The following is a 27,717-nucleotide window of genomic DNA, read 5'->3' as shown; positions in this document are numbered from 1 at the left end:
GGCTTCAAGTTACAGAGAGTCCACCATTTACACTAGTTTAAACCTGCAAGTGACTCGTGCCACATTGCAGAGGAAGGTGAAAACCCCCAGGGTCTCTGCCAGTCCTCCCTGAGGGAAAATTCCTTCCTGACCCCAAATATGGCCATCAGACCATTAGGCAGACACCTGGGAAAGAATTCTCTGTAGTAACTCAGAGCTCTCCCCATCTAGTTTCCCGTCACTGGCCATTGGAGATACTGACTGCAAGCAGTCACAGACTGGCTACATGCCATTGTAGGCAGTCTCATCGTGCCATCCCCTCCATAAACTTATGAAGCTCAGTCTTGAAGACAGTTAGGTTTTTGGCCCCACTGCTCCTCTTAGAAGGCTGTTCCAGAACTTCATTCCTCTGATGGTTAGAAACCTTGACCTATTTTCAGCCTAAACTTGATGGCCAGTTTATATTCTTGGATGGTACCTTACCATTGTAATGAGTGCTAAGCGAAGGAAACTTATTAATATATACTACCTCTGGCAGAGCCTTGGGGAGCCTGTAGCACGTTCGCAGAAACTGAACATGTATGTTCCTTTCTTAGGCAGAGGCCCAGATAGCTGCTAAGAAGATGGACAAGGAGTACTTACCCATTGCAGGGCTGGCGGAGTTCAATAAGGCATCAGCTGAGCTGGCACTGGGTGACACCAATGAGGTTATCAAGAATGGCCGGGTAAAGAGCTAAGTGGAAGACTGGACTAAAATACTGTACAAGTAGGGCTGTTCTAACAGGCCACCCTGTAAGCTTTGTACTTGTCAACAAAGAATTCCATAACCACGAACCGACATTTCTCTTGCAGAGTGTTTAAAGAGCAACGGATAATACTTCTAGCTCTTGCAGTGCATTGCCTCAGCACATCTCAGAGTGCTTTACAACAGAGGTCAATATTAGAGGAGGGAACTGAGACAACAAAGCCTACATGACTTGCCTATGGTCATCCAGCCGGGAATAGAACCATGTGTTCTGGTCTAGCCGTGGCATTGGCCTAACTCTGCTGCCATTGAAGGCAACTCTGAGCACTTCTGAAAAACTCATTTAAGAGGGGAAGTGTCCTTGTCCAAGGGCACAAAGAAACCAGTGTTAGAACTGGAGGTGGAGCTCAGCAATTCCTGGCTTCCAGTCCTGTGATGAGACAGTATTTCAACTAATGTAGAGCCATGTCTTGCTGTTTATCTACCTTTTAATCTAAGGTTGTATTGTAAGTTACCATTTGAAATTGAGTAAAAGATCCATGAGACATTGTTTTTAACTTCTCAGGCCTGCAGAATTAACTTGCTGTCTTGTACGGGATTTAGGTATTGATGAGTTTAGAATAGATATATTTTGTGTGGTAGTTTGGCATCTTACGCATTTGCATCCCTTTCCCTTATAGTATGTCACCGTACAGACGATTTCTGGGACTGGGTCTCTAAGAGTTGGAGCCAGTTTCTTGGTGAGTCCCTGAGAAATGGTGATGGGAGGAGAGGGGACATCTGTGGCTGAAGCTCATGCATTGATTTAAACCCCTTACTTCTGTGAGACTGACTTTCCTATGTACAGCAATGGAATACACCAGTTAAACTTGCTCTCTCTGTCTGCTCTAGCAACGATTCTTCAAGTACAGCCGTGACGTGTATCTGCCCAAACCATCCTGGGGCAATCACACCCCCATTTTTAGGGATGCTGGCATGCAGCTGCATGCCTATCGCTACTATGATCCCAAGACCTGCGGCTTTGACTTCGCTGGAGCCTTGGATGACATTTCTGTGAGTTGGCTGTTGAGATGGGAGCAAAGGGGGAAGGTAGGGTTGGCAGTTTCATGACCCAACTTACTTAGCTTCTAGGTTGAGCCTGAATCTCAGGCCACTGAGCAGCTCCCTCATCCTGTAGTTGCAATTTCTAGTAGTCATTTGAACCTCTAAAGCAACAGTTCTCAACCTTTCCAGACTGCTGTACCCCTTTCAAGAGTCTGATTTGTCTTGTGTACCCCAAGTTTCACTTCAGTTAAAAACTTCTTGCTTACACAATCAGACATAAAAATACAAAAGTGTCACAGTACACTGTTGCTGTGCAAAATTGCTGACTTTCATTTTTGCCATATAAATATAAAATAAATCAATTGGAATATAAATACTGTGCTTACATTTCAGTGTATTGTATACAGAGCAGAAATGTCTGTATGAAATTTTAGTTTGTACTGACTTAATTAGTGCTTTTTCTGTAGCCTGCTGTAACACCAGATAAATATCTAGATGAGTTGATGTACCCCCGATTGAGAACCATTTCTCTAAAGACTCTACAAAACTCATCACACTCTTGAGCACAAGCTGATTTACTACTGCTCGCCTTTTACTCTGTTTCTGATATTGCTGTGACTTCTAACTCATTGCTTGCCTGTGGCTTAGTTATCTTAGTTAAACATCTCTTGTCTCATGTCACTCTCTGTAACATCTTCTTTAGAAAATTCCTGAGCAGAGTGTCATTCTCTTCCACGCGTGCGCTCACAACCCCACTGGTGTGGACCCCCGACCAGAGCAATGGAAGGAGCTAGCTGCTGTGGTGAAGGTGAGTTATGGGGTGGCCTGGTGTGTATGTCATATCTGTGTTGATACTACTTTTGAAATTTGCTATGTTCCTAGACTTTCTTAGACCAAAGTCTTGCTGTGTAGTCTTTGGTCTCTATTGAGCAATGGCCCATTTGTCCCTTGTCAACTTGTATGGCAACCTTACCTGTCTAAGGTAGAGGGGAGCCCAAGTGTATTGGACGGTGCAGAAGCAGAATTCACATCACATACTCACAGGTCAAACACTCAGCATTCTATGGAAATACACTGGAGGGTAGGGATAGGGTCCAGAGTGACCTAGACAAATTGAAGGACTGGGCCAAAAGAAATCTGATGAGGTTCAACAGGGACAAGTGCAGAGTCCTGCACTTGGGAACAAAGAATCTCATGCAGTGCTACAGACTGGGGACCAATTGGTTAAGCAGCAGTTCCGCGGAAAAGGACTGCGGATTACAGTGGACAAGAAGCTGGATATGAGTCAGCAGTGTGCCCTCATTGCCAAGAAGGTCAACAGCACATTGGACTGTATTAGTAGGAGCATTGCCAGCAGATCTAGGGAAGTGATTATTCTCCTCTATTTAGCACTGGTGAGGCCACACATGGAGTATTGTCCAGTTTTGTTCGCCCCACTACAGACGGGCTCTAGCGGAGGGCAATGAAAATGATTAGGGAGCTGGGGCGCATGACTTACGAGGAGAGGCTGAGGGAACTGGGCTTATTTAGTCTGCAGAAGAGAAGAGTGAGGGAGGATTTGATAGCAGCCTTCAACTACCTGAAGGGAGCGGTTCCAAAGAGGATGGAGCACAGCTGTTCTCAGTGGTGGCAGATGACAGAACAAGGAGCAAGGGTCTCAAATTGCAGTGTGGGAGGTCTAGTTTTATATTGGGAAACACCGTTACACTAGGAGGATAGTGAAGCACTGGAATGGGTTACCTAGGGAGGTGGTGGAATCTCCATCCTTAGAAACAAAAAGGAGTCCGGTGGCATCTTAAAGACTAACAGATTTATTTGGGCATAAGTTTTTGTGGGTAAAAAACCACTTCTTCAGATGCATGGAGTGAAAATTACAGATGCAGGCATTATATACTGACACATGAAGAGAAGGGAGTTACCTCACAAGTGGAGAACCAGTGTTGATAGGGCCAACTTGATCAGGGTGGATGTAGTCCACTCCCAATAATTGATGAGGGGGTGTTAATTCCAAGAGGGGCAAAACTGCTTTTGTAATGAGCCAGCCACTCCCAGTCCCTATTCAAGCCCAAATTAATGGAATGGTGTTAAATTTGCAAATGAATTTTAGTTCTGCAGTTTCTCTTTGAAGTCTGTTTCTGAAGTCTGAAGTTTTTTTGTTCAAGTATAGCTACTTTTAAATCTGTAATAGAATGTCCAGGAACAGACTTCACTAAACCAAGGAGAGAGGAGTTTGAATACACACAGCAGAGTTGATGAATAGTGTGTCACTTTGAACAGTCCTTCTTTATTGAGCAACTTAAAGGGCAATCTCTTTAGCTGTTGAAGTAGGCTTTCCTATTCCTGAAAGGAATCTTATCCAACACATTGGCTAATAGAACGAAGGCTGAAACTTAAGTCTTGCCTTGGGATTCAAATTGGGAGGCTAAACTTTTCTGGCCGACAACAGGAGATCTGTAGATCTGAGACTTCAGAGACCTCTCTGCCCCCTCCCCAAAAATACCTTTTATATTAAGGCCTATGGCAGGGGTGGCCAGCCTGAGCCTGAGAAGGAGCCAGTATTTACCAATGTACATTGCCAAAGAGCCACAGTAATATGTCAGCAGCCCCCCATCACCTCCCCCACCCCTGCTCCCAGCGCCTCCCCCTCTCTCCTCACACCTCCCAATCAGCTGTTTCATGGCAGGGAGGAGCAAGGGCATAGCAGGCTCAGGGGAGGGGGCAGGAAGGAGTGGGGTGGAGTGGACCTGTGGCCAACCCAGGGGTTGAGCAGTGAGCACCCCCTGGCACATTGGAAAGTTGGCACCTGTGGCTCCAGCCCCGGAGTCAGTGCCTATACAAGGAGCCGTAGATTAACTTCTGAAGAACCGCATGTGGCTCTGGAGCCACAGGTTGGCCACCCCTGCCAGGAAGGGGTCAGAAGACTGAAAAACTGAACCCAGCTAAATGTTAGTGCCATCTTGGCCATTGGACAGAGAAAGTGTTGGGGGACAGGAGGATGCCAACTAACCTGACTAGCTGTCACATGCTCTGGGGTTAACATGATGAATCTTCTCTTCAGACACACAGTTCTCAAAGTATTTAGCTCAAAGATTAGTGTATACACACCTGGAATGCAAATGAAATGCACTGGTATGTGCTCCATAATCTGTGACTATGCGTGCCACTTTGTGCTGCCTATTAGTAGCCAGGAGCCCTGGTGGTTGTGCAGTAACACATGGGGGAGGCCCTGCATAAATATCTAGTAATGCTGCTGACTTAATTCCTATAGCTCATAGGTGACCCTGGACATTCAGCCATTAGAAGGGTGAGTGATTGAATCTTTGTTTTCCCTTGCAGGAAAAAAATCTCTTTGCATTCTTTGACATGGCGTACCAGGGCTTTGCCAGCGGGGATATAAACCGGGACTCTTGGGCTGTGCGTCATTTTATTGAGCAAGGCATTAATGTTGTTCTATCTCAGTCCTACGCCAAGAACATGGGCCTTTATGGTAAGCAGTGGGAAAGGAAGATGGCTCAGAGGTTAATGATGAGATATGGAGCCTTTCACTTCCAGATTGCAGATGTGAAAGCCACCTGCACCATGAGTGACCACAAATCCCTACCTTCTGGTGGATGCCCACCAGATCCATGACCTTTTGCCTACTAGAGGCACTCCCCTTTGGCACAGAGGGGAGATCTGGTCAGAGCTGGGGTACTGGGGAAGCTCATGCTACTCTACCCAGGGCAAGTCTAATCCAAATGCTGGAGGCCTACAATATTGTTTGTTGTGGTTGCATGGGTATGATCTGACTTGGACTATGTTTCAGGGGAGCGCGTGGGTGCCTTCTCAGTGATCTGCAAGGATGTGGATGAGGCCAAGAGGGTGGAATCCCAGCTAAAGATCCTGATCCGCCCCATGTATTCAAACCCACCCATCAATGGAGCTCGTATTGCCTCCACCATCCTGACGAGTCCCGACCTGCGGAAGGAATGGTAAGGCAACTCTCCTTCAGAAGCCTGTTTGCTTCTAGTCTGCTCATGATGGGAAAGGTGCTGCATAGGAATTATTCAGGACAAAGTACTGAACAAGTCAGACTAAACAACCTTCTCCATTGTAGATAGGGAGCACAAAGGAATGAAACCTCAGTGGAGAGTACTTTAGGGTGACCCATCCCGTCAGCCACAATGGGGCATCATCAGCCAAAGAAGGGGGAAATTCAAGAGGCTTACCCTTGAGGGAAGCTTCTAAACAAGGCACAGTCTCCCACCATGCCTGCTCAGTGACTGTCGTCAAAATGAAATGTAGCTCCGACTGAACACTGCCCCTCAGAACTCCTAGTCAAATATGCTGGTCAAGGTGCTTCCCTGCTTGGGTCTCCTCTGTTGCAGTAACAATGCCAGGGAGCTCTGGCACCAAGCTGCTAGTGAGCAAAGAGACAGAAAAACCACTTACACCTCTTTACCTAGAGCTGCAGGGAAGATGCCAGTGTATAGTCCAGCTCTTCCAGGAGGGGAGTTCTTTTAAATACAGCATACTCTCCTTCCTCTGACTATGCTGACTTCCTGCTGCTCCAAACATAGAACCTAGCCGCGCTGTTTGAACAGGTGGACTGATCAGTAAGGTCTGTAGAACTGGACTTTGTCCTGGGTGGTATCAGAAATATTTCTGTTCATGATGAGCCCCTTGATATTTAAAGTCCATGGCTCAAGTGTGCTTAACAATCAGCCTTCTGCAATGGGAAACCCTGTGAGTATGGTGATCTCACCCTGGTCCCCTCTGAACTGGAGTCCATATCACACCCACTGTGCATAATCTGGGTTAATAAAGAGCCCCCCTCTTCTGATCACAGGAGAGAGAGGCAGCTCCTAAAGCAGTGTGGATTCAACTTCACACGCTGAACTAAAACACTAGGCTTGCTCTGCCTCTTTAACTGAAGCCACCCAAGTGATCTTTTGCCTGTAGCACTCAGTTGAATGTGTGCGTGACCAGTTTAAAGCAGCAGTGCATAACTTCACTTCAGCATCTCAGGTTGGTGCCCAGTGTGAATTATGAATAGGGAAGCTTTAGAGGTGTTTCCTTGGGTAGTCAACTGCATGCTAGTCTCTGTTGTTGTCCTGCCTCACCTTTGTCTGAATCTGATGTCCAGGCATCTCCTTCCTGTTGCTCCTCCTGCAGGCTGGAAGAGGTGAAGGGGATGGCTGACCGAATCATTGACATGCGCAACCAACTGGTGGCCAACCTCAAGAAAGAAGGCTCCTCCCACAACTGGCAACACATCACTGACCAGATCGGCATGTTCTGTTACACAGGGCTGAAACCTGAACAGGTAAGTGCGATTCTCAAGAATCTGCTTGAAAAACAATTCCCCTGGACTTGAGGGAACAGGATATCCACGGCAGGCTGGGCTTATGGAACACATGCTGTTCATGGAAAGGTGGGGGGAGCTGATGACAAAATAATTTCCCACTTTAGCATTGGCTTTTTCTTTCTAAATATGTCTCTGGTTAGTGTTAAATTTAACTGATAAGATGTACCTGACTTCCATGTAGCCTCCTTGGGGGCATTCCGGTGGGACCTAAGCAGGTTGCCCTAAGGCAGTTTGCAGGAGAAATTCCAGTCCTGTTGGATTGCTCTGTGTGTGTGTGTGAGAGAGACTCCTGCTGGCTCCATGCTGGTCTGCTCAGTGCATTGCCTTGAATGAGCAGCTTGTCCTTTCATTGAAAAAGAAGTTGGTCCCTTTTGGGTTGCTAGTGGCTGCACTAGGGAAAACCATAGAATTATCATAGGATCATAGAATATCAGGGTTGGAAGGGACCTCAGGAGGTCATCTAGTCCAACCCACTGTTCAAAGCAGAACCAATCCCCAACTAAGTCATCCCAGCCAGGACTTTGTCAAGCCTGACCTTAAAGACTTCTAAGGAAGGCAATTCCACCATCTCCCTAGGTAACCCATTCCAGTGTTTCATCACCCACCTAGTGAAAAAGTTTTTCCTAATATCCAACCTAAACCTCCCCCACTGCAACTTGAGACCAATACTCTGTTCTGTCATCTGCTACCACTGAGAACAGTCTAGATCCATCCTCTTTGGAACCCCCTTTCAGGTAGTTGAAAGCAGCTATCAAATCCCCCCTCATTCTTCTCTTCTGCAGACTAAACAATCTCAGTTCCCTCAGCCTCTCCTCATAAGTCATGTGTTCCAGTCCCCTAATCATTTTTGTTGCCCTCCGCTGGACATTTTCCAATTTTTCCACATCCTTCTTGTAGTGTGGGGCCCAAAACTGGACACAGTACTCCAGATGAGGCCTCACCAATGTCGGTTAGAGGGGAACGATCACGTCCCTTGATCTGCTGGCAGTGCCCCTACTTATACATCCCAAATTGCCATTGGCCTTCTTGGCAACAAGGGCACACTGTTGACTCCTAACCAGCTTCTCGTCCACTGTAACCCCTAGGTCCTTTGCTGCAGAACTGCAGCCTAGCCATTCGGTCCCTAGTCTGTAGCAATGCATGGGATTCTTCCATCCTAAGTGCAGGACTCTGCACTTAGCCTTGTTGAACCTCATCAGATTTCTTTTGGCCCAATCCTCTAATTTGTCTAGGGCCCTCTGTGTCCTATCCCTACCCTTCAACGTACCTACCTCTCCTCCCGCTTCAGTGTCATCTGCAAACTTGCTGAGGGTGCAATCTACACCATCCTCCAGATCATTAATGAAGATATTGAACAAAACCAGCCCGAGGACCGACCCTTGGGGTACTCGATACCGGCTGCCAGCTAGACATGGAGCCATTGATCACTACGCGTTGAGCCCGACAATCTAGCCAGCTTTCTATCCACCTTATAGTCCATTCATCCAGCCCATACTTCAACTTGCTGACAAGAATACTGTGGGAGAACTTGACTTTAGCAAAGCTTTTGACATGGAACAACACATCCACTGCTTTCCCCTCGTCCACAGAGCCAGTTATCTAGTCATAGATGGCAATTAGATTATTCAGGCATGACTTGCCCTTGGTGAATCCATGCTGACTGTTCCTGATCACTTCCCCTCCTCGAAGTGCTTCAGAATTGATTCCTTGAGGAACTGCTCCATGATTTTTCCAGGGACTGAGGTGAGGCTGACTGGCCTGTAGTTCCCCAGATCCTCCTCCTTCCCTTTTTTAAAGATGGGCACTACATTAGCCTTTTTCCAGTCATCCGGGACCGCCCCCGATCGCCATGAGTTTTCAAAGATAAAGGCCAATGGCTCTGTAATCACATCCGCCAACTCCTTTAGCACTCTCAGATGCAGTGCATCCAGCCCCATGGACTTGTGCTCATCCAGTTTTTCTAAATAGTCCTGAACCACTTTTCTTCACAGAGGGCTGGTCACCTCCTCCCCATGCTGTGCTGCCCAGTGCAGTAGTCTGGGAGCTGACCTTGTTCGTGAAGACAGAGGCAAAAAAAGCATTGAGTAGGTTAGCTTTTTTCCACGTCCTCTGTCACTAGGTTGCCTCCCTCATTCAGTAAGGGGCCCACACTTCCCTTGACTTTCTTCTTGTTGCTAACATACCTGAAGAAACCCTTCTTGTTGCTCTTAACATCTCCTGCTAGCTGCAACTCCAACTGTGATTTGGCCTTCCTGACTTCACTCCTGCATGCCCGAGCAATGTTTTTATACTCCTCCCTGGTCATTTGTCCAAACTTCCACTTCCTGTAAGCTTCTTTTTTGTGTTTTAAGATTAGCAAGGATTTCACTGTGAAGCCAAGCTGGTCGCCTGCCATATTTACTATTCTTTCTACACATCGGGATGGTTTGTCCCTGTAACCTCAATAAGGATTCTTTAAAATACAGCCAACTCTCCTGGACTCCTTTCCCCCTCATGTTATTCTCCCAGGGGATCCTGCCCATCAGTTCTCTGAGGTTGTCAGTCTGCTTTTCTGAATGGTAGAATTGAAAGTGACCTTGAGGGGTCATCTAGTCCATTGCACTCAAGGAAGGACTGAATTTTATCTAGGCATTCGTCTAACCTGTTCTTAAAAATCTCCAATGATGGAGATTCCACAACCTCCCTACGCAATTTATTCCAGTGCTTAACCACCCTGACAGGAAGTTTTTCCTCATGTCCAACATAAATCACCCTTGATTCAGTTCTAGCCCATGTCACTCATGGCTGTATTTCCAAATGGGAAGTCACAAATGTAAAGCCAGTTAAGACTCTGATGGAGCTGAGGAACTTAATTCCTTACAAAAAAGCAGACATAGAGAATCTTTTTTTTTTTTCCACCAAATGCATCCAATGAAGTGAGCTGTAGCTCACGAAAGCTTATGCTCAAATAAATTTGTTAGTCTCTAAGGTGCCACAAGTACTCCTTTTCTTTTTATAGAGAATCTTGTGTGCAGTCAACATCAGTCTTAGCCTCCTTGCTATCTAGGATACCCCCTTCGGCAACTATCGTCTATCCCTTCAGACTAGCCTACTGTCATAAAGGTACCATGATGAGCCACCTGTTCCAGTAACACGAGATTTCACATGAGATGCAGAGGTCTGAGGCAAAATCATAGAATCCTAGAAATGTCTGGCTGGAAGGGACCTCGAAGTCATCAAGTCCAACCCCCTGTGCTGTGGCAGGGCCTAGGAAACCTAGGCCATCCCTAAGCTCAGTAAGCTCCCTCTTGCCATGTTCAGAGCAGGGCTGTGTTGTCTATTGTGACTATCTAAAAACCAACTACAGCAGGGGGTCACAAGGTTATTGCATGGGAGATTGCAAGCTGTCAGCCTCCACCCCAAACCCCACTTTGTATCCAGCATTTATAATGGTATGAAATATATTAAAGTGTTTTTTGTTTTTTTTTTGTTTTTTTAAGGGGGTGGGTTTGCACTCAGAGGCTTGCTATGTGAAAGGGGTCATCAGTACAAAAGTTTGAGAACCACTGAACTACAGTGATTAAAAATGAAAGAGAAACCAAATCACTGCTGGAATACAAACATGTGGATGTAAAGGTGCCCACAGAGTAGGTGAGCACATCTGTTTGTGCATGCCCATGGTCCAGAATGTTAGATTATTAATAACTTAAATAGTTTACAAACATGGTTTTCAATTGAGCTGCCTGCCAGATCCTGAATTCAGGGTTCAGCTTCCTGTTAGAAATTTGGAAAATGCTCTCAATCCCAGTGATATGGGGCAAAGGGGTGAGAGAGAGAGAGAGAGAGAGTATCTTGGACTTAGGTCTATAGTGCAGACCAGACCTATGTTGGTATAACTACATCACTCAGGGTGTGTGAAAAATTCACGCTGCTGAGTGCCATAGTTACACCTAGAGCCCTGCACTCTGGATATCTGCAGGCCATGTTTGCAGATCAGATGCAGGTACAAATTTTGTATCTGCTCCAGGCTCTAGTTATACTAGCCTAACCTCTTGTGCAGACAGCACTTTGTCAGTGGGAGAGCTTCTCCCTCTGACCTAGCTACTGCCTCTCAAGGAGGTGGATTAACTACTCTGATGGGAGAGCTCTCTCCCATCAGCATAGTGTGTCATCTTTAAAGCACTACAGCAGCACAGCTGCACCATTGCAGGATTTTAAGTGTAAACCTGCCCTTAGAAACTGGCAGATCAGTCAGGAGACACTAACTTTTCAGGCACTGTTAACCTATTAATATCTCTCAAATTCCTTGCTGTCCCTTGGTCTTCAATCTTCATTTTTAAGAATCTTTGCCATTTTCTTTGGCATACGGAATCCTTGGGTGGGCTAAAACATAGCCTACTGACATGAGAGGCCCTCATGAAAAGGGGACTATCCTTCCTTCCTGTTTTTCCCCAAAGTCTCTATTCACCAGTCAAAATGTTTTAGTGCTTGCATGACACCTGTCAGGGTTCCTTCCCCCACTCTGAACTCTGGGGTACAGATGTGGGGACCCTCATGAAAGACCCCCTAAGCTTATTTTTACCAGCTTAGGTTAAAAACTTTCCAAGGCACAAATTCCGCCTTGTCCTTTTACAGTATGCTGCCACCACCAAGTGATTTAGACAAAGAACCAGGGAAAGGACCACTTAGAGTCCTATTTCCCCAAAATATTCCCCCAAGCCCTACACCCCCTTTCCTGGGGAAGGCCTGAGAATAATATCCTCACCAATTGGTACAGGTGAACACAGACCCAAATCCTTGGATCTTAAGAACAATGAAAAATCAATCAGGTTCTTAAAAGAAGAATTTTATTTAAAGAAAAGGTAAAAGAATCACATTTGTAAAATCAGGATGGTAAATACTTTTCAGGGTAATCAGATTCAAAACACAGAGGATTCCCCTCTAGGCAAAACTTTAAAGTTACAAAAAACCAGGATAAACCTCTCTCTAGCAAAGGGAAAATTCACAAGTTGAAAATAAAAGGTAATCTAACATGCCTTGCCTTATTTACTTACTCTTTTTTCTAATATCAGAGACTTGTACAAGATAGTTTATAGGAGAATTTTGACCTGATGCTTCTCTGCTTTCCCCAGAGAACACACCAACAAAGCCTTCTGCACCGCTCCCCTCCCCACCCCCCCAAGATTTGAAAGTATCTTCTTTCCCCACTGGTCCTTTTGGTCAGGTGCCAACTAGGTTATCTGAGCTTCTTAACCCCTTACAGGTAAGGAGGAATTCTAGGCTACCCTCAGCTGTATGATTATGACAACACCCTTCAGTGGTAGTGATTAAAAGCTAAACTAGCTCTCTCAGCTGTAAAAATGGAACAATCGTGTTGCTCTTTAAAATATGGCATTAAAGTGCTGCTGAAATCATGTGACTGCCTTAGCCTCAGCCAAATGCTCAGCCGAAATCCAGGACCGCTATGATGGCATTCTCGGAAATGCTTCCAATTCCACACACAGGGCCAGGTGAGCAGTCAGAGCTTCAAAGTCTCAATGCATGGATGAAATGATGGTGTAGAGAGGAGGTGTTTAGATTTATTAAGAACTGGGGAAACTTTAGGCTCCCCCAATCCCAATACAGGAAGGATGGGCTCCACCTAGACCAGAGTGGAGCCAGCCTGCTGGCACTTCACATTAAAAAGGTTGCAAAACAGTTTTTAAACTAAGAGATGGGGGTGGGGAGCCGATTGCTGCAGAGGCGCACATGGATCGGGCAGAGACTTCTCTTAGAGGAGAGTCTAGTGATAGAGATTCTCTAGGTTTTAGTCAGGAGGAGAGGATGGAAGAGGATAAAGTATGGGCCAGATCAGACAAGAACATTCACATAAAGAATCTGACACATCAGAAAAGGGCAGACAAATAAACAGTGACGAGTTTTTAAAGTGCTTGTACACAAATGCTAGGAGTCTAAATAATAAGATGGGTGAACTAGAGTGCCTCGTGTTAAAGGAGGATATTGATATAATAGGCATCACAGAAACCTGGTGGAATGAGGACAATCAATGGGACACAATCATTCCGGGATACAAAATATATCTGAAGGACGGAGCAGGTCATGCGGGGGTGGGAGTGGCACTAGATGTGAAAGAAAATGTAGAATCAAATGAAATGAAAATCTTAAATAAATCCACATGCTCCACAGAATCTCTATGGATAGTAATTCCATGCTCTAATAAGAATATAACAGTAGGGATCTATTATCGACCATCTGACCGGACAGTGATAGTGACGATGAAATGCTAAGGGAGATTAGAGAGGCTATCAAAATAAAGAACTCTAATAATAGTGGGGGATTTCAATTATCCCTGTAGTAACTGTGTACATATCACCTCAGGACAAAATGTAGACACGCTATTTCTCGATACTTTAAATGACTGATTCTTGGAGCAGCTGGTACAGGAACCCACAAGGGGAGAGGCAACTCTCTATCTAGTCCTGAGTGGAGCGCAGGATCTGTTTCAAGAGGTAACTATAACAGGACTGCTTGGAAATAGTGACTATAATATAATAACATTTAACCTTCCTGTGGTGGGAAGAACAGCTCAACACTGTAGCATTTAATTTCAGAAAGGGGAACTATGCAAAAATGAGGTGGTTAGTTAAACAGAAATTAAAAGGTACAGTGACTAGAGTGAAATCCCTGCAAGCTGCATAGACACTTTTCAAAGACACTATAATAGAGGCTCAACTTAAATGTATATCCCAAATTAAAAAACATAGTAAAAGAGCCACTATCGCTTAACAATCATGTAAAAGAAGCAATGAGAGAGAAAAAGGCATCTTTTAAAAAGTGGAAGTCAAATCCTAGTGAAGTAAATAGAAAGGAGCATAAACACTGCCAATTTAAACGTAATCAGAAAAGCCAAAAAGGAGTTTGAAGACCAGCTAGCCAAAAACTCAAAAGGTAATAACAAAATGTTTTTTAAGTACATCAGAAGCAGGAAGCCTGCTAAACAACCAGTGGGGCCCCTGGACGATCGAGATACAAAAGGAGCACTTGAAGACGATAAAGTCATTGCAGAAAAACTAAATGAATTCTTTGCTTCAGTCTTCACGGCTGAGGATGTTAGGGAGATTCCCAAACCTGAGCTGTCTTTTGTAGGTGACAAATCTGAGGAATTGTCACAGATAGAAGTGTCACTAGAGGAGGTTTTGGAATTAATTGAGAAACTTAACAGGAACAAGTCAGCGGGGCCAGATGGCATTCACCCAAGAGTTCTGAAAGAACTCAAATATGGAATTGGGAACTATTAACTATGGTTTGTAACCTGTCCTTTAAATCAGCTTCTGTATCCAATGACTGGAAGATAGCTAATGTAACGCCAATATTTAAGAAGGGCTCTAGAGGAGATCCTGGCAGTTACAGAGCAGTAAGTCTAACGTCCATACCGGGCAAATTAGCTGAAACAATAGTAAAGAACAAAATTGTCAGACATGTGGAAGAACATAAATTGTTGCACAAAAGTCTTCATGGTTTCTGTAAAGGAAGATCATGTCTTACTAATCTATTCGAGTTCTCTGAGGGGGTCAGCAAACATGTGGACAAAGTGTACTTAGATTTCCAGAAAGCCTTTGACAAGGTCCCTCACCAAAGGCTCTTACGTAAATTAAGGTGTCATGGGATAAGAGGGAAGATCCTTTCATGGATTGAGAACTGGTTAAAAGACAGGGAACAAAGGGTAGGAATAAATGGTAAATTTTCAGAATGGAGAGGGGTAACGAGTGGTGTTCCCCAAAGGACAGTCCTAAGACCAATCCTATTCAACTTATTCCTAAATGACCTGGAGAAAGGGGTAAACAGCGAGGTGGCAAAATTTGCAGATGATACTAAACTGCTCAAGATAGTCAAGACCAAAGCAGACTGTGAAGAACTTCAAAAAGATCTCATCAGACTAAGTGATTGGGCAACAAAATGGCAAACGAAATTTAATGTAGATAAATGTAAAGTAATGCACATTTGGAAAAAATAACCCCAACTACACATAAAATATGATGGGGACTAATTAGCAATAACTAATCAGGAGAAAGAACTTGGAGTCATCATGGATGGTTTTCTGAAGATCTTCACGCAGTGTGCAGCGTCACAAAAAAGCAAACAGGATGTTAGGAATCATTTAAAAAAGGGATAGAGAATAAGATGGAGAATATCTTATTGCCCTTATATAAATCCATGGTATGCCCACATCTTGAATACTGCGTAAAGATGTGGTCCCCTCATCTCAAAAAAGATATACTGGCATTAGAAAAGGGAAACTAAAATGATTAGGGGGTTGGAACGGGTCCCCAATGAGGAGAGATAAGAGGCTAGGACTTTTCAGCTTGGAAAAGAGGAAACTAAGGGGGGATATGATAGAGGTCTATAAAATCATGAGTGCTGTGGAGAAAGTGAATAAGGAAAAGTTATTTACTTGTTCCCATAATATAAGAACTAGAAGCCGCCAAATGAAATTAATGGGTGGCACGTTTAAAACAAATAAAAGGAAGGTCGTCTTTACATAGCGCACAGTCAACCTGTGGAACTCCTTGCCTGAGGAGGTTGTGAAGGCCAGGATTATAACAGGGTTTAAAAGAGAACTGGATAAATTCATGGAGGCTAAGTCCATTAATGGCTATTAGCCAGGATGGGTAAGGAATGGTGTCCCTAGCCTCTGTTTGTCGGAGGCTGGAGATGGATGGCAGGAGAGAGATCACTGATCATTATCTGTTAGGTTCACTCCCTCTGGGGCACCTGGCATTGGCTACTGTCAGTAGACAGGATACTGGGCTGGATGGACCTTTGGTCTGACCCAGTACGGTCATTCTTATGTGCCACAGTGCTAGTGAGTGGGTTTCAGGGCTGGCCAAAGAGCAGGCCGAGTGCAGCTCAGAGATCTGTGATGTGACCTGGGGAAGATAGCTTCTCTCATATAAATTACAATTTCCAGCATACATTGCTGAGTCTCTACCTATCTACTGCTAGAATCAGGATGGAGCATGGTATGCTGGGATTCAGTCTCCATGGGCTACACCTTCATTTTTGGCAAACTGGTTGTGACTTGAGGCCCTGGCAAGCTGCCAAAGCAGCCCTTCAGTCAGGTGAAGTTTGGACACCCCAGAACTAAGAACTTTTTTGTTTTTTTGTTTTTTTTCCCCCCCCTCAGGTGGAGCGACTAACCAAGGAGTTCTCCATATACATGACAAAAGATGGCCGGATCTCCATGGCAGGGGTCACATCTGGCAACGTGGGTTACCTAGCTCGTGCAGTACACCAGGTCAGCAAGTAAATATGGTGGAGCAGACGGCCTTCCCTTCAACGGTCTTTGGACTTTCTAATGCAAGAAGAAGGAGAAATGCATTTGGGTCCTTGGGGCAAGCGGAATATTTACTTTCAACCACAGCACTTTGTCATTTAATGTATCTCGTGTACAAGGCCGCAGCTAGCAGCATCAACGCTTCGTAGCCAAAGCCACCTGACCTTTCTGATGGGGATGTCACTGGTTCCTGCTCCTCTCTTAAGCAGTATCTTCTCGTGTTATGCACCCTCTCCCCTACACAGGCACCCTTCAGGCTTTAAATGTCTTGGCAGAACTACTGCATGTAGAATGATGGAACTTGGACCAAGAGCACTGGGCGCCGAGTGGCGTCTCTGTGCCCATCCATTACTTGGGAGGGGAGAAGGCTTCATAACATAGTTCAGTTACTGTTTTTAAATGAGCTAGAACAGGATCAAGATCCCGTCCTCCCACTCTCAAAGGAGATCAAGTAAAGCATCACTGCATTCATGTAATCAGGGGAAACCTGTCCTTATACATTGTGGTGGGGATAGAGCAAAAGCTTGAGCTGTGTGAGCCAGTGCAGCCCAAGTGTCCCTTTGTACAGCATGTCTGCTTGTTTTGCTCCCGTCATTCAAGGAAGGTCACTGAAGCTGCAAACTCTGTACGTAATTGAAGGTTTTTAGAGTCTGCTCCTCATGGGCAGCGGGTGGAGCCCCTATTCAGGGAGCCTAGTCCCTAGCTCTGCCACTTCTGCCGCCACCCCCTTCTCCCCCAATGGCTGGAGCCCTGAGCCCCCACACCCAGCCTGCTTGGAGGAGCCCCAGGTTAGTGTGTATAGTGCAGTTTCTGCATAATAAGCACAAATTTCCACCATGAAACCCACAACCGGCGGCGTCCGCCAGCAGCAGCTGCACTACGGGAGGTTAAGCCTCCCCTTGCTTATTATACCCATCACCCATGCTGCTCCTCCAGATTGGTAGGTGTAGGGGGAGTGAATATGGTATACAAGTCTTGCTTGGAAAAACAGCTTTTGATCAAGTGTCCTAGAAAACAGCTTGAGATCCCAAATAATTAACCCTCAGCCTGGGTGGACTTGCATCAGCATCAATTTTTAAAATTGCTTCCTCCTTACCTGTCAGAGTGCTACAGATGACTGCCTGTACCACCTTTACAGCAATAGAAGCATGAAAGGAGAGAGCGCTTTTCAGAGAGTGCGTGCATGAGGGATACTTACTACACAGTCACAATCTGAATGCCACTTCTGGGGTTGATTTTGTCTCTAACAATTGCAGAAAGAACACAAAGGGTCTGAATTTGCTTCTGAACGAGTAAAACTGAAAAGCTTTAGGGAACTCCTGATATCAAAGCCTGAATAATTCCTGGCCTTTCTTTCTAATCAGGAATCTCATCTCTGTTCAGAAAAAGTAGTGGTGCTGTTAGGGCATGTAAGATAGATCAGTGCCTCTTTGGGGTTGTCGTTTCTCACTTTAATCTTGTTTGGAAACATGGCTTGCTTCATTCTCTCCCTCGCATGCCTCCCCAATGCCATTCACACAGAAGTACAGTGATTCTTCCCACGCTAAGATTCTACTCTGAAAACTGGCCCTTTCTTTTGCCTGACCTGATAGTGGTGTATACTCTCCTATTCCAGCTACTAGAGTGACAACCAGTCTTAGCTGTTCCTCCACAGGGGGCTGGCTTCAATTCCTTGTGCATCAACAGACCTAAGTGGCCTGGATTTGAGACTTAGTTATATCTGTGTAACCTCCTGAAGGCACAGGGGTTGTGCCCAGATGTCAGGAGGGTATACTTAAACAGAACTGTCAGCACTCATGGTCGTATGCAGGAAGGAAAGATCCCATTCTGAAGGACTGCTCATTTAAAAAAAAAAAAAAAAGAAAACCTCTCTCCTTGTAAACTAAGAGTTGTCTCTTAGCAATGATCAATAAACATGGAACCCCATGATGTCTCTTCTTTCACAGTCACTCTTCAAAGTGGAAGTGGACTTTGATATTTAATCTGGAATAGACTCTCCTGCACACCACTGAACCCATATTGATCAATTCTGGCTTTCCAGTGTTTGTCAGCTGAAGCCAACTCTTAAGGCTGAGCCCCTCCCCATTTTGTCTCTTCTTCCACAGTGTATGTCATCTTATAACCAATGAGCTGGGTTTCCATAGTTCTCCCCCCACACACCCCAGTTTTAGAGGTTGAGACTGTATTTTCAGCCTTGCATTCATATCTCTTGGGCTTTGTTTAAAGCCCATGGCTTCCCATTGATTAGAGAAAGAGTTACATGGCTAAAACTCCAGTTCACTTATTTAAAAAGTAATTGGAACAGTTTGAATGGAAATTTGGTTTTAAGAGTTCAGCAGGCCTTAAAGCAAACACAACAATGAAGCGTTTCCATCGTGTCTGGCTGCATGACATTCTCCATTGCTCAAGGTAGAGGCCTGAACGTGAGCATACATGAGGACACCTGCAAGGTACTGCTGCCACCTCTGATCCCCATATGTGTTCTTTTTTTCCTACTCCTAGATTAAGTGGTTCTATCTCTTATAACTGTCCATGGGGATCTTTCCTGTTTTAGTCCCTAGAGGGCTTCTTGCTGATGGATAGGCAGCTGTCACTTCTGTAGTTCCTTCCTACCACTGTTCCATCCGGAACAACTGAGAATACCCTGGTCTACCCTAAGCTGCAACCTGTGTACCTAGAAGTAAAGGAGGATTCTAGCCAGTCTCAAGTAAAGAGAAGTCAATTGCACTTCAATGGCAGTAGTGATATAGATGTCCTCCTGCGTGGGAGTTACTGAAGCCACCTGCCAAAGCCTTCGCTTCTCTCTGATTCTCAGTGTGCATCGGGTTAGGGAATTACTTTTTTTGTGCTGTGGTTCTAAGCTTGTGTGTGCATCCAGCTCTGATCTTCACCTTTCTAGGCAAGCCGTCTGCCATTGGCTAGTCATTTAGGCCTTTATGCAGCCTGTTCTCTGTGTTACAATAAAACTACAGCTGGAGTATATCCATGTTTCTCTGAATAAGTCTGTAACACCTTCATTGACTTTTTTTTTCTGTTGGCAAATTACAAACGGTCCATCTAGGCTCACAAGTCAATCTGTTCTTAGGAAGATTGTTCTAAAGTTAACATAAACAAAACTTCCTACAGCGCTTTATCCAAATATTAAACCAGATATTTTGGATTTTAAAAAAAAATTGTTCAGCACTAGCATGGCTGAGCTTTTGAAAGCCTCCAGTTGGTGTGTCTCCACCTTGTACTACCTTCGGCCTGACTCTTCAAAGTTGCAGGGTGGGGTTCCTGTGCCCCACCCCATACCTGTGGGTGCGATTGGTTGTGGGAGCGGGCTACCATAACTGCTGCACCAGCACGGTACGGGAAGTCCACTGTGCCTTGGAGGGAATTCATGACAAATGGCTTTCAAGGCTTCTCTAGGAGCAGCATAATACACTGCCCTGGACTCGGGCCTTGTGGCAAAGCCATGAATGAGCCCTGTTTTCAGGGGAGATTGCCTCCAGACCAGGCAAGAGCCAATTAACCAGAAACCCAAATATCCTGAAACAATGGCCAAATAGAGGAGTAACAATGGATCTTATAATGGTGAAAGCTTCAGTTAGTCTGATTCAGCAACACCACCAGCCAAGTTCTCACCATAATGCTCCGCTCGCTACGTTGACACCGTGTGGGATTCTGAGTGTTGTCAGGTGTGTGTTCTCTCTATATGCTGTTCCAGCCCTGTGCGGGTAGTTGATTCAGCCAACCTCAATAGCACTACTCAGAAAGACCATGGACTTGGTTTGGTGACAAAGACACTCGGCCAGGTTTGTTGCCCTCAAGGCACAGTACTAGCGCCTTGGTTCTGTGGTTACAGGCACACTAATACGAGTGCCAGTCGTCAGCAGGAATTTCTGCTGTCCCTTTGGCCGCACAAAGGGCTAAGGCAAGGTACACCAACATTTATAGACTGAGACAAACGACTTGCGTTCCACCTTACATGTTTCGTGACATCAGCTTGTTATGTCCCCTGGTATCATGCTCCAGGTTTCTCAGGCAAAACACCCTCTTACCTGGTGTTAGGTAAGAATGGCCCTGGGCTAATCTTTTGGAGTGTGTTCTCACATGTACCCAGTTTCTGTTGCTTTTAGGAGTGCTTTTTAGAAACATGAGCAATACTTTTGCCATGGTCATATATTGCAGAGGTTCTCAAAATTGGGGGGTGTGAGAAGCTGCTCTTCCTACAGAGCTGGGAGGCAGTATAGGTACTTGTGTGGCAGGAGCTGGGTGAGGGGTTTTAAAGGACTACAGCCACAAAGAAGGGAGCACAATTAAATAAGTTTGAGAACTTCTGATCTATTGGATAGTGAATTTGTAAACATCTATTTTAATACATGGCTTAACTTTATTCACAACTTCTGGTTCAGGGCTTACTCCTGGCTCTCTTTCCCCCCCCCCCCCCCCCAACGATGTAGCTGCCTCTGGGGTGAGGCACGGTGCTGTTTATCCCTCTCCCAGCATTGAGATGCAGCTGTCCCCGGTGTATTTATACAGGCATCTCTCACCCAATGCTGAGATCCGGCTGCTTCTGAGGTGAGATAGTGGGGGCTGTTTATAGATGCCATGATTGGCAAAGAGATGCAGCCAGCTCTAGGTTGGAGCATGGGGTAGGGTTGCCAGGTGTCCAGTTTTCAACCAGAACGCCTGCTCGAAAAGGAACCCTGGCAGCTCGAGTCAGCATGCTGACCGGGCCATTAAAAGTCCAGTTGGCAGAGCTGGTAGGCTCCATATCTGACTCTGCATGGCTCCCAAGCTGCGACATGTTCTTTGACTGCTAGGCAGAGGTGCTCCCAATGGGAGCTGTGGGGGCAATGCCTGCAGGCGGAGGCAGCGCACAGAACCGCCTGGCCATGCCTCTGCCTAGGAGCCGAGGGACATGTTGCAGCTTCTAGGGAGCCCTCCGAGGTAAGCACTGCCTAGAGTCTGCACCCTTCACCCCCTCCCGCACCCCAACCCCTTGCCCCAGCCCTGAACCCCCTCCCACATGCAAACTCCTTCCCAGAGCCCACACCTCCTCTCGCACTTCAACTCCCTATCTCATCCCTGAGTCCCCTCCTGCATCCAGATTTTCTCCCAGATCCCATACACCCCCACACCCTAACCCCCTGCCTCAGCCTGGAGCCCTGTCCTGCACCCTGAATCCCTTAGTTCTGGTGCCACCCCAGAGCCTGCACCTCCAGCCAGAGCCCTCATCCCCCTCCTGCACCCTAACCTCCTGCCCCAGCCCAGTGAAAATGAGCAAGGGAGTGAGGGTGGGGGAGAGTGAGTAACAGAGGGAGGAGGGGGTGGAGAGGGCAGGGCCTTGGACAAGGGGCAGGGGTGGAGTCTAGGGGAGGGAACAGGCACGAGGGTTCAGTTTTGTGTGATTAGAAAGTTGGTAAGCCTAGCATGGGGGCTTTTTATATGCTGATGGGGTCGGGCCCACGCTGTTCCTAGAAGTAACAGGAAATCCAGGATTCTGGGAACACAGGGGTGGCATCTTTGTCTCCCATCTCACTCCTGTCTCCAGGCGGTTCCCCGAGTCTCCTACCCCATCTTCCCATCCATCCCAACGCCCCACTACAAGCACCACAGAGCCTGTGGTGGGGCAGGGGGAATCCCCAGCCGGGCCACAAGTTCAGTAACCGCCGCCTGGGAAATGAAAATTGAGGGAATGGGGAGAGAAGTGCATTGTGGGAGATGTAGCACAATGCTGCCTCTATCTCCTGTCACAGGCTCCAGCTTGCCATGCCAGAGCAGGGAACACCATGTCCAGATCCCCACCCCAAATCCCTGCCAGGCACCCCCATTCTCAATGCCCACATCCCTGCCATCCTCCCCCAGTCTCCACCAGCTCCCCCATATCCTTTCCGTTGTAGAACTGGGCAACTTCCAGTCAGTGTTCCTGCCAGGCCAGTTTTAGGAAGAGCCCCATGGGAATTTTCCAGCCAGTGTTCCCCGATGGACACTATTAGAGTGTGTACAGGGACAATGTAACTTCCAGTCACAGTTGCTGGATACTATTAAACTTCCGGTCACCATTCCTGGTCAGACACTATTACTATTAGAGCTCCTCATTGGGGTGATTTACCTTCCGGGCACTGTTCTCGGACAGACACTAGGAGAGCAAGTACCCAATTACCTTAACTTCTGGACCAGGCAGCCGCTATTAAACTGAGTACCAAGTTAGGGTGTCCATATTTCCCTATAGTGAATACGGGACACCTGGTAAAATTACTCATATTCAAGCGAGTTCAACGGCAATCAGTCAGAACTATGCAGTACACACTTTCAAATTAACATCAAAATGACTGAGCCCCTGTTAAAAAGAAATACTGTGCAATTGGATTATTTTTATTTACTTTCTTATCTTTAAGGCTTTAGGGTTCACACAGGGACACACACACACCTCTACCCCCCACACACACACGGGGAGAGGTGACACACACTCCTGTACACCTCTCTCACAAAGAGGAGGTGACCAACTTATCTGACCCTCCCTGCCTGGAGCTCTCCGCCCTCCATTCCTGGCTGGGCCCCTGGGACAGACCCACCTCTCCTGGTACCTTGTGCTGTGTCTTCCCAAGGCAACACATGGGGGGTCACGCAGGGTCACATGCTCCCCCACCCCAGATTTCTGCCAGGGTTCACCCCAGAATGTGACCAGCAGCAACCTTTCAGCACTGTGCAGGAGGGAAGGGACAGGAGCTCCAGCCATAGGAGTGGGGGCAAGGGATAGGGATGACCTGGCCTCTGACTTTACAGAGCTCGTCTCTGGAAGCAGCTTGTCCTTTCCTTCCTGCACAGTGTCGAAAGGCAGCTAACGCCTCTAGGCTGCTGCTGGCCACAGACATAAACCAGCCGCTTCTGGCTACGGCATGGCCAGGAAGGGATTAAGCCCTAAGGAGCATTGTGCACCAGGGCCCAGGGAACCTGACTGCAGGGGCTTCAGTGAACCCAGCCAGAGAGGTGGCTCAGCAGCAGAGGGTTGGGGGGGCAGGACCTAGGGTGGGGGGGACAGGAGGCGGGTGAAGAGGGTGCTAAGCCCCTGCCCGGAGGGTTGCTGTGGAGCCTCCAGGTTCGGGGCCTCAACAGGCTGGAAATTGCTTCACTCAACCACCACTCCAGAGCTTAGCTGAGGGGCGGAGAGGCTTCCCCGTGTCAGCGCTGTGTGGGGCTTTCGGCTCCTCCTGGCCAGCACCCTGTGCCGGAGGGACTTGGGCTTTCCCAGCACGCAGGCCCAGCCAGAGGCAGGAGGAGGGAAGGAGCCTGCCGGCCAGGCTGCTGGTGAGCTGAGCACTCCGCCCAGGGGCTGGTTCTCCCCACAGCGCTGGGACTGGGACTTGCCCCATGGGGGGGGCTTATGGAGGAGCAACGGGCTGGGGGGGCTGAAGGGGCAAAGCAGGGAGAGGACAGCGAGAGGGGAGCATGTAAAAGGCTGATGGGTGGGCAGCAGAGGTGACACGTAATCGACTGCCACCTGTCCACACTCAGTGCGCAGCCAGGGGGGACGGGGGCAGAGCTGGCCGAGAGGTGGCATGAAGCGGGAGCTGCACTGATGAACCAGCGGCGGGAGTGGCCAGCCCTGCACTCTGCATCTCGCCCCGCCACCAGCCTTGCACATCCATCCCCCTCATCGGACACTGGACCCCCCCCCACTCACTATTGGTGGGTGGGCGGCTGGCGAGCAGGGACCTGGCCAGAAGCAGAACCCACCAGTACTGATGAGGGGGAGACAGAAAATATGGGACAATTTGCCCCTTTTTAAAGAAAAAGTCAGGACACCTGCAGGAGGGCTTAAATACAGGACTGTCCCTTTAAAAACAGGACATCTGGTCAGCCTATTTATGAATCTAATCTTGTAGCAGAAGCAGAAAATGGTCACCATTCCCCTAAAATGACCAGCTAATGGGGGAACTTTTCAGTAAGGTCTCCCTGCTGGTTTACACATGTATGTAGACAGCATCCATGTGGGTGTCTGTCATTGAGGTTTCTCTGTTAGATGTTAAATGTTTGGCTACTTGTTATCTGGCTGTGCCAGCTAAAAGGATTTAGTATTTGAGGAAGGATGTATCCTCCTGGTTAGCAAACAAAGAAAGCACCACATTTTGTGTCCAGATTATATTTAGTCATAAATCAACATTGTGATCATGTGCAGTGGGTCGCATAGGCTGGGGGAGGCTGTGTCTCCCCAAAAAGTCAGGAGTGGCCCAACCCCCTGCTTACCACTGCTTCCTGCAGCTCCAGCCCCTACTGCTCTGGATGGGGATGGGGAGGCTGGGTTTGCTCACTGTCTGCCTTCCCTTCCCAGCGCTCCGGAGCTGGGGACGCTGGGACCACATGCCGCCCACCCTCCCGGCGCTCTGTGGCTGCGGAGCTAGCCGGGGGTGGGACTGGGCCAGTGGCTGTGGTTCTGGGGGTGTGTGGAAGGGGCCAGGCTGGGGGCTAGCCTCCCACAGCTGGCAGTTCACACGCCACCCCTGATTGTGACGGTTCCCAATCAAGGAAAGTTAACCTTTGTTTAGGAAAATGACTAAAGTACAAATGCCAAACACAATTCAAATAGAGGATCCAAAGCAAGGTTTTCTGCGCAGTCATTATTTAATTTAAATCAGTCCACCCTGATCTGAGCAATTAAGAATTGTTAACTTAACTCAAGGTAGATTAGGTCTAAACCTTTGGTTTTGTATGAATGGAAATTAATTCAATTTACTAATCCTAATCTGGTTTCATGAACATTATTTGGGTGCAAGGAGAACCCAGTCCCATGACAACAGATTACTTTGGATGTAAAAGTTCCCCTGCAGCATCTGTAACACCTCTTCCCCCCTCCCAACCCTCCAAATATGCACTTGCTTGCCTTGGATCTTGAGCTGTGGCTAGAGAGGGACTAATATAAAATCCTTTGGAACTGAAGCCCAGTGTTGAAATCTCGCTTTCAAGAGGGCAAAGACTAATCCAGCAATAATCCCCTGCACCACATCGGTGTGGCAGAGTTATGTCTCCTTTGGAAGTGGGTAGCTTCAGCTGGAGAAAAGTGGATGTTCTTCCCCCTCACCATGAGTGCAAAAGCCCCGATGCAACTGTAGTAATGGGATCAAACGAAGCGGAAGCACCTTGGGCTGAATGGCAAAAATGGGTGGTGATGTCCTTCCTACAGTTGAACCCTTGCCAGGGGAAGGGCTGAAAGCATCAGTTAGAACTGACCAGACATAGCATCTAAGACTACACCAGTGGTCCCCAAACTGTGTCATGCGTCCCCTAGGGGGGTGCGGAGTAACATTCAGAGGGGCATGGCAGGGCCTAGGCCAGCCCCTATGGGGGATGGGCAGAGAGCACCACCCAACCCCACTCTGCCCCCAGCACTGCTCAAGCCCCACCTCCAGCCACAGCCCCGGACTTGGCCCTTTGCTCCAGCCCAGTCACGGCTCTGGCCCCAGCCTCGGACCCCTTACTCTGTCCGTGCCCCAACCCCAGGAGCCATGGCCCTACTCCGGGCCCCTCTTCCCAACCATGGGGGGCGGTGTGGACAGTGGTATGGGGGGGCACAGTGTGAAAAGTTTGGGGACCACTGGAATACACAGTAGGCACCCCCCTGCCTTGTGCACAGGGCCAGGGAAAAGGAGCTGATAAGTCTGTTCCATCTTTTGCTTTCACAATTCTCTGCCACTTTAATTTTCAGGGACAGAAACAAATATTTCCATTAGCCAAACAAGCCTCAAATACTCATCTCCCTGCACAGTCTGAGTTTATTTTTAAGGGAAAGCCAGAGTTGAATCAAGTAGGTTGTAATGTCTTTAATACAAACTGTGACCCAAAAGATTTCACAGGATTAAGTTATTCAATTCAATGGACCATGGTGTAAATCACACTTGTGTCTGAAAAGGATTATCTATTTGTAGCAGGTACCACATATGACTCTGAGAATGGGAAGATGAGGGAGGGAAGAATTGTTGGCAGTGTATTTTGTGCATTTCATAGCAGGCTGTGCATAGTCAGTTTCACTGTTTTCCTCTCCATCAGTGATCTGCCCCTGCGGCTTGGGTTGGTCTCTAAGGGTATGTCTACACTATGAAATTAGGTCAAATTTTTAGAAGTCGGTTTTGTAGAAAGCGTTTTTATACAGTCGAGTGTGTGTGTCCCCACACAAATGCTCTAAGTGCATGTAGTCGGCGGACTGTGTCCACAGTACCGAGGCAACAGTTGACTTCCGGAGCTTTGCACTGTGGGTAGCTATCCCACAGTTCCCGCAGTCTCCACCACCCATTTGAATTCTGAGTAGAAATCCCAATGTCTGATGAGGCTAAAACATTGTTGCGGGTGGTTCTGGGAACATATCGTCAGGCCCCCCTTCTCTCCTTCCCTCCCTCCGTAAAAGCAAGGGCAGACAATCGTTTTGCGCCTTTTTTCTTTAGTTACCTGTGCAGACGCCATACCACGGCAAGCATGGAGCCTGCTCAGCTAACTGTCACCGTATGTCTCCTGGGTGCTGACGGACATGGTACTGCATTGCTACATAGCAGCAGTTTATTGCCTTTTAGCAGCAGACAGTGCAGTATGACTGATAGCCATCATTAACATAGTCCTGGGTGCTCTTTTAACCGGGCGCCTGGGCAAACATGGGAGTGACTCAGCCAGGTCATTTTCCTTGTTTCGTCTCATGGCGATTGAGTCCTACCGGCAGTGCACTGTCTTTTAATCTGCAGCTAACAGAAGATGATGGCCAGTAGTCATACTGCACTGTCTTCTGCCGAGCACCCAGGAGGTGATGATAGTTAGCGATCATACTGCACAGGTTGCTGCCAGCATGATGTATAAAGATAGATGAAGTGGCTTAAAACAAGAAATAGATCAGATTTGTTTTCTATTCATTTTCTCCTCCCTCCCTCTGTGAAATCAATGGCCTGCTAAACCCAGTTTTGAGTTCTATCCTTGAGGTTTTGAGTTCTATCCTTGAGGCGGCCATTCAGTTTCTCGCAAAGCCACCCCCTTTGTTGATTTTAATTCCCTGTAAGCCAACTCTGTAAGCCATGTCGTCAGTCGCCCCTCCCTCCGTCAGGGCAACAGTAGACAATCGTTCCGCGCCTTTTTTCTGTGCAGACGCCATACCACGGCAAGCATGGAGCCCGCTCAGATCACTTTGGCAATTAGGAGCACATTAAACATCACACGCATTATCCAGCAGTATATGCAGCACCAGAACCTGGCAAAGCGAAACTGGGCAAGTAGGTGACGTCAGCGCGGTGACAAGAGTGATAAGGACATGGACAGAGACTTCTT

General features: G+C 47.2%; 1 protein-coding gene across 1 annotated transcript in view; it reads left to right on the top strand.

Moving 5' to 3' along the window:
* Positions 1-19,407, top strand: part of GOT2 (glutamic-oxaloacetic transaminase 2) — a 30,783-nt gene extending 11,376 nt beyond the window's left edge. Inside the window, exons 3-10 of the mRNA XM_038368463.2 lie at positions 576-704; positions 1,405-1,464; positions 1,616-1,777; positions 2,472-2,576; positions 5,105-5,255; positions 5,574-5,739; positions 6,923-7,073; positions 16,279-19,407. Of these exons, the coding sequence (XP_038224391.1) occupies positions 576-704; positions 1,405-1,464; positions 1,616-1,777; positions 2,472-2,576; positions 5,105-5,255; positions 5,574-5,739; positions 6,923-7,073; positions 16,279-16,401 (1,047 nt within the window). The 3' untranslated portion in view covers positions 16,402-19,407. The remainder of the gene's footprint in view (positions 1-575; positions 705-1,404; positions 1,465-1,615; positions 1,778-2,471; positions 2,577-5,104; positions 5,256-5,573; positions 5,740-6,922; positions 7,074-16,278) is intronic.
* The last annotated feature ends 8,310 nt before the right edge of the window (positions 19,408-27,717 follow it).

The sequence above is a fragment of the Dermochelys coriacea genome, chromosome 12 (genome assembly GCF_009764565.3).
Source record: "Dermochelys coriacea isolate rDerCor1 chromosome 12, rDerCor1.pri.v4, whole genome shotgun sequence".
Taxonomy (NCBI): domain Eukaryota; kingdom Metazoa; phylum Chordata; order Testudines; family Dermochelyidae; genus Dermochelys; species Dermochelys coriacea.
Note: the sequence above shows the minus strand (reverse complement) of the source record. Positions and strands in the feature narration are given on the sequence as shown.